Below are 6,878 nucleotides of genomic sequence, written 5' to 3'. Positions count from 1 at the left end.
AAAGCAACGTTGCTTGGCGAGCTCCGTGAAGGCCAAGGAACGAACCTGTGCTGGGAAGATAAAGTGAGGACGACGCGAAAGTTATCTGCACACCCCGCGATTCATGTTCTCGGAGCGGTCTTTGAGTCCGAAGGGCTGTGATGTTGGACAGAATTGGCTTGCTTCGCCATGGAAGGCACACCATGTCCCGTGTCGTCAATCCGGAAAACCCGTCGAATATTGGATAACACACATAGTAATAAGTTTTGCCGGCCATTGCCGTCGGCAACGGCGATATCAGGTCACTGTTAAGGTGATTCACCCGTAGCGTACGGAGGACCGCCGAACCGCTGGAGAGAGATCGTGGATGCCGCGTGGTATTTCATCAGGCCAACGAGAACCACCAGGGGCCAGGGAACAACGAAGAAGCTGGCTCCAGCAACGAGCGGGCGAGCCTTTTTGCGTCGATTCATTCGCGGGGCCGGGCGGGCGCAAAGGACTGCTTAATCTGTGAACCTTCGTTACCGTCTCGTGGCCCTGATGAAATGGCAATGCTGCACTGCTGGTTTGGTTCACCTACCACCACCCCCGGCCACCGCCGTTTAGCAGTGTTACCACGCGATGCGATGCCGTGCGATCTCCAGGGCCACCAGACGGCAGGGCTGTTTAGCGCCCTTTCCTCTCCTCCTTTTCCCAGCGCGTGCTGCGTGTCAGGAGTGTGTGCTGTGTGTATGTGTGTTGTGTGCAGGCATTTGTGTATCCAGTCCAGTGGTCGGAGGATCAGGCCTGGGCGAGGGAGGCGCTCCCCCTTCACCGCACTTTGCAGCTCTGCCGTGTCTGGCGACGTCGGGCGGCATCGCGAAACCAGGGAAGACCCTCGCATCCGTGACAGGTACAGCGCCGGTAGCGATCTCCACGACGATGGGGCCCAGTCAGCAAAGTACATACCTGTCGCCGCCTGTGCTAGCAGAAAGCAGAAAAACCTTCAGGGAAGATGACTGAAGCCTGGCAAAGGTGACAGGCTGACTTGCTGCTGTTGCACACACACACCGAGGCATCAATTCTTCGCGGTGGTGTACGGATGTAGTATAAGTCGTCCGTTGTTCGACGTTCGCTTGATGACGGCCACACACCACACCCCTGGTTCCTGGGCGGCAGTGCAGGCAGGTCCAAGAGGGAACGAACGAAACAGTTGCTGAAGAATGTGGGGCCCCTTCTCGAAAAACCATCAAAGTCAGAAGAGAATAGGGCCGAGATTGGGGGAGGCATTCTCTCTTCTCATCCTTGAGATGACCGAAAGAGGGGACAACCACTGCACCGTAAGCCGCTGATCGCGTGGAAAATGGGTAAACCAGACGGGGATGAAACGCCCTTTTGCGGATAGTTGCTACCCTTTCTTCGCCTTACCACCGAAGTGAGAGCAGCATCAGCAGAGAGAAGAGGAGGCCGTGGTGGTTCCTCGTGTAAATCCTCGTAAGTCGCAAAACAGGCCCCCGTTGGCCCCCAAAACTGCGCGTGCAATGTCCAGCAGCCCAGGGCGTAAACTCTAACAAAGTGCAAGACCCCTTGCTGATCCATCCATATTCCGGCATGGAAGGGGGGGTTTGGTCAATTGGGGGTTCACGGAGCGATGAAGAAGCACGCCGCCTGGGAAATGGCGCGGCACACGCCTAAAGGCCCAGTCAAGATTTCACCGATTGATTACCTATGGCCCCTCTCACCTTGGGCGGGTTCTTCCTAAGTTCCATTCTCGCTGAGGGAACGCCCCCTCACCCCAGCAGGAACCCTTAGCAGAGCCAGCCCTGACAATATCTCGCACGGCAGGGTAGATGCGCGGGTGGCTGACGTGCCAGTGACGTTGGGCAAAGAAGGCAGATTTGACAGCGGACGAGACGGCACGTATGGGGAATAGTTCGCGATGCGATCCCGTCAAGCTTCGAGGTTGCATGAGGAGAGGCAATGGAATGGTGGAAAGAACCCCGCGCGCAACGCTGCTGTGGCTCGGCATCTGTGTTTGTTAGGGGCTCGAGACGCGGTTTCGATCGCGGTAGCGTAGCTAGCTTTGTAGCTCAATCGCTTCGTCGTTTCTGTAGTTTGTTACCAAGCAGTGTGTAATACTGCTGAATACTAATCAACAATCGAGCGCTGCGTCTGCGTGAGGGAGGTTGACGCTCTCGAGGGCAGCTAGCGTGCGGACTATTGCAAGCCACGGTCCGCGATGGAACCCCGACGATGACCACAGCGCGACAAAGTGGTCGGCGATTACTGTTGCTTTTCTTCGCTTCGCGTGTCCTTCGAGAAGGTGTGCTAGTTTAGTTTTAGTATGAAGCATCAGCAGACGGCCGGTTCCCGCTCACCCGAACGCTGGCGCCGGCGCATGTCCCTCCCTCCCTATTATCGACCACCACCACCACAACACCGTCAGATGAGCCCTAACGAGCGAGTCCGAAAGAGGCTGCTTTGCCTCTTCCGCCCTACGGGCCTGTGACATATTCCCAGCTGGAGGGATAGCGTGCTGTCCTAGCGGCAAACGGACCCTTGGCGTCGCGTTCCCAAAGCCCCCCAAGCTAAAACCACCACCTGTGGCCGGTAGGGCGGAAAGTGCGGGATCATGATCAGCGTGGTTTCGGCCATGGTTGTGAACGCGCTCTACCAAAAAGGGAGGCCATCCCCGTCCTCGACCTCGGCACGTCGGGGGCCTGGCCTGGACAGGGCCAGTGGAGGTTGATACGGGGGAGAACTGGGAAAGCCCTAGCGTGTGAGAGGGGACCACGGACTGGAGTCCAAGGAGATAATTAGGGGAGTTTGTCGATTAGCGCAGTTCAAAGGGCCGACCCCTGGTCCTTTTTCGAAGCTCCAGCGATCAATCGCCCCAAGTCAGTGACATCGTCGGGCTTGGTTGGCGATTTGCGTGTCGGATGGAGAGTGTACCTCAGGTAGGCAGGTATTCGTACGGGTGTGTGTATCATGATGGGGTCTCGCTCGCCTGTAGGCACGGCACGGTAATTGAACGCTATCGTAGCTTCGTCCAAATCGATACAGGTATGAACCATTGAACACAAATTGCCCTGGTCTATCGTCCCGTCTTTGTCCCAGGTGGGAATCCTGCCGAGATTGAACTCAAAAACAAGCACATGAAACCCCGCCTTGCCAGCTTTTTCGTTCCTTGAGCTAGGAAGAAAGACAGAGCAACGGGTTTTGTCGCCCAACAGCACAAAAAGGTCGATATGACTCGTCGATTGGCCCTCGTAACCTCCTGGACATTGCTTCTTGCACTGCCACACTCGCCGGTCGACCAAAGTATCCACAAACAGGGCCGGTCAGCGGTAGGGGAGATGGGGAGGGATGGGGAGGGGGGCCGGCCTTGTCCTCGATACCAATCTCCCTAAAACGGGGGCGTCGCGGGATTTTAGTGTCCAGTAGGAAGGGGAGAGAAGAATGCGTTAGGGCTCCGGCAGTCGAGACGCCGGAGACGGGATTCCAAGACAGCAATTCCTCCGGCCGGGGCACCGCGGGCATTGGCTGCCGCCGCGGAAAGCGTGCGTAACCAGGAACCTTCGGAGCCAAGGGTGACACGCTTTTTGTTTTTTTCGCCGTCCACCAGCCCATCGAGCCGTTTGCCTAGGGCCTAGGGTACCGTGCTGCAAACCCATACCGAACCCAGTGCCGTGAGGGTGGGAATGGAATGGCAACACAGCCTTTCCGCTTGGAATGCGTCCCGAAGCTCTGCCAGGAGTCGCTATGGGGAACAATAATGCTCTTTGATAATGCTCTGACGGCTGCCTCACAGGGAGAGACAGAGTCGCTACAACACGAGCTGAGCTCCGTTCCTCAACCCCGCCGCCACCCTCCGATGACCGCGTAAGCACCGAGAAAATGTCACTTGGTCTGTCACTCTGTCAAGCTTCTGCCTGAGAAACGGACAGGAGCAAGGCATGTAGCAAGTTGATCCCGACTTGCCTGCGTCGTTGCATTCGCGCCGATGAAAGGGTTCCATACCGGGTGTTACGGCTCCGGCATGGCTGATCGCTGGGCGCAGCTTGTTTTGAGCAGGAGATCTCAGGGGCCGGCACTCTTGGAGGTCATCTCCCAAGGTCATCGAGAGCCGTTCATTCGCAGCGTGAGAGAAGCCAGCCACCCCGTGCAACATGAAGATCTCGGTTGACCGGAGACACCTAGGTGTCGAGAACACCGGCGCCAAAGCCCAGCCAAAGCCCAGCCCTCGGCGGTTGAAGCAACAGCAGCCGCAGCCAAGGCAAACATGGTCCGCCACCGCACCCGTGGCCGGTTCGGCGCAATTGCAAACTTCAACACCTGAAGCGAGGCCTTGCACACGCCCACTGGCACCAGTAGCATGGCATTTCAGGCGTTGCGAGACCTTGTTCCTCAACCGGTGCTACCGCGGGGCTGCTGTGGCCGGGGCGGTAGATCATCGCCATCCACCCAACCAAAAGCCTCCTTTCAAGGACATTAGGCGCGGCGGCGACTTTTTCCGCCCAGCAGGGCTCCAGCCAGGCGAGTCAACTGCATCCTGTATCCCGTGTCATGCAACGTCGTAAACGCTCAGGTGGCTAGTCATTGAACAAATGCCACCCGACACATTGGTAGCATGACGTCTTGCAGGACATGCATGCGTCGACAGACTTTGCGCGTGTCTTGCAAATTTTCAAGATCCAAAGGCCGCTGACCAAAAGGAATCACCGGCATAAGCTGACAGCGAAGATACTAAGCAGTCGAGCTTCCAAAGTTCCAGAAGCCTTCTGGACCAATTCCACGCGCTTGCCGAAAGTGGCAGTTCCCCCGTCTCTTAGTCTTTCAGCCCTCTAGGCGAATGCCCTTCTGCGTCGTTGTCAGGCTGTTGGGTCGTATAGTGCGGAAAGCCGATCTCGTGATGAACGCTTGCTGTCCTGTCAAATTTAGATGCAGCATCTTACCTGACCGTTTCGAGTCAGCTCAGATGGACACCCCCCGTGTTGATGGAGCATCATCCCAGAGGCGACGCGAACAGTGTCCTTGTCTGGAACATCACGAACTCCAGCTCTCCCGTGTATTTGCGGGGTCTAGAGCGAGCCAAAATATGGATGTCAGCGTAGCTTTCTCTACTAGTTCGCGATCCAACATAACCACGTCCTTGACAAGTCGGTCTTTGTAACTCTGCGAGTGGGCTCTTCGTCGGATTTTGAGTAGTGCACTGACACCTCCGTCGTCCAAGAAGGACTGAGCGTCTGTCGTTCGTTATCCGGAGATTGACTCGTCCAGGTCAGGGAGGTGGCGATGCTGCCGCGATGGATCCGTATCCGTACTATGTAGAACGGGAGACCGCGTAGATCTGCTTTGGGTACGTTGCGAACCCAAAACATCCAGACGGCATCAGCCTTGTCTGGACCATACGATCTTCTCCCATGCACTTTGATATCCACGCACCTGCTCGACGCATCGGTTCGGCCTCTGTACACCGTCTCCACCGAACGGACACCCGACTGATCCGGAAGCTAGGCCGGCACGAGTCCCGCTTCAGCCCCGAACGGGCCTCGGCAGCGCGTCGTCATCCAGGGCTGTTAAATGGAGGACGCGTAAATATCCTCAATAGCTTCAAAGAAACGATATGAGTTGTAATGCGCATTCTTTGTTTGGCCCCGGCTTGTTGACCCCAGCCCAACGCCCCCTTGGGGGCATGCTACATGATCCCTCGGATTGCGCTCAACCACACGGCCCGGAGACGTTGTCGAGAGGCAATTTGACGTGACCTCAGACGCAGCACCTAGGTCGCGGTGAGGCCCGGATGCATAAGCGTCAACTGACTGCAGACAGAGAGACCACCAGAAGAAAGTCCGAGGTGCGCATGGAAGCTCATGCAGGCCAGGAGGTCGCACCTTTAGACGCCCTCCACCAGATCTGTCTGCAGTCATTGAGTCGAAAGCAATGTTCCAAATCGGACGACACCAAAAATAAGTAGAGAAGGCAGACAATGAGCTTGTCACTTCATTCAAAGTCCTTTTGTCATAAGGTTCTCACTTCCATGTGCCAGGCCGCAGTTGCAGCCCGCGACCTGCGTATCAGCAATTTTGAGCGAGGACATGTCCTCGCAGATTTGGTGCTTGAGCCGTCATTCAAAAACGCACTAGCCCCTTGGTGCAAACGTACGGAGCGCGACCACTCACGGCGTCCACGCAAACGCTGGTTTGCGGCGGCGTCAGGCTTGCAGATATAATCCAGGCTTCTCGTTGGTCAGTATACGGCTTGACAGGATCGGAGGATCGCGTGTATGTTGCGAGGGTGCCAAGATCGAGGCTGCAAGTTAAAGGCACAGTGGCTGCTGACAGACGATAAGGGCCGTGGAGATCTGCCGTTACGCCCCCAAAGTACACACGCCATGGAGAGAAAGGCAAGAAATATGGCAAGGCTTGCCGCGGGGGACAGCCGGCAACCCTATCTGGCTCGTGGCCAACGCCGGGCTTCAATGCCAACGTGTAGGATGCAGCACGGTCCGGGTATTTGCATCGAAGAAAAGCGGTGTCGTATCGGGTGGTGAAGACGACGCGAGAACCCGCATCTGTCTCGTGATGTCTAAATAATCATTCTCGTCTCCCTGTCATGGAGGCGCATCTTGAAACGAAGACACTGGCCAATATTGGAGTTCTTCCATCACCGAGACCCAAGATGCCGTTGTGTTCCCTCTTGGCGCTGTAGTTCTGCATGCCTGGCAAGGCTGAATTGTGTAAGTGGCTGGCCTGGTTTGATTTCCCAAAAGGGTGGCATCACCAAAAGATGGCAAAACCCCATGCAGCATCGCTGAGTCACAAGACTAAAGAGGGGGGAAGGTCGAGACCGCCGAAGAGACACTGTCTTCCCCATTCCAGCGTGGGTTCATGAGCTGACAAGCAGTTCCGTCGAAAACT

The 6,878-nt window shown here is 56.5% G+C and overlaps 1 protein-coding gene across 1 annotated transcript; it reads right to left on the bottom strand.

Moving 5' to 3' along the window:
* Positions 1-448: 448 nt before the first annotated feature.
* CGCS363_v014080 (uncharacterized protein) lies at positions 449-862 on the bottom strand (the record flags this gene model as incomplete). The annotated part of the gene is made up of 2 exons (XM_036645929.1): positions 449-487; positions 560-862. 2 exons carry the CDS (start codon positions 860-862, stop codon positions 449-451), a joined length of 342 nt encoding a protein of 113 aa, XP_036488425.1.
* Between the last annotated feature and the right edge of the window lie 6,016 nt (positions 863-6,878).

Source organism: Colletotrichum siamense (genome assembly GCF_013390195.1).
Source record: "Colletotrichum siamense strain Cg363 chromosome Unknown KSG_Cg363_contig10, whole genome shotgun sequence".
In the NCBI taxonomy this organism is placed as follows: Eukaryota; Fungi; Ascomycota; class Sordariomycetes; order Glomerellales; family Glomerellaceae; genus Colletotrichum; species Colletotrichum siamense.
Note: the sequence above shows the minus strand (reverse complement) of the source record. Positions and strands in the feature narration are given on the sequence as shown.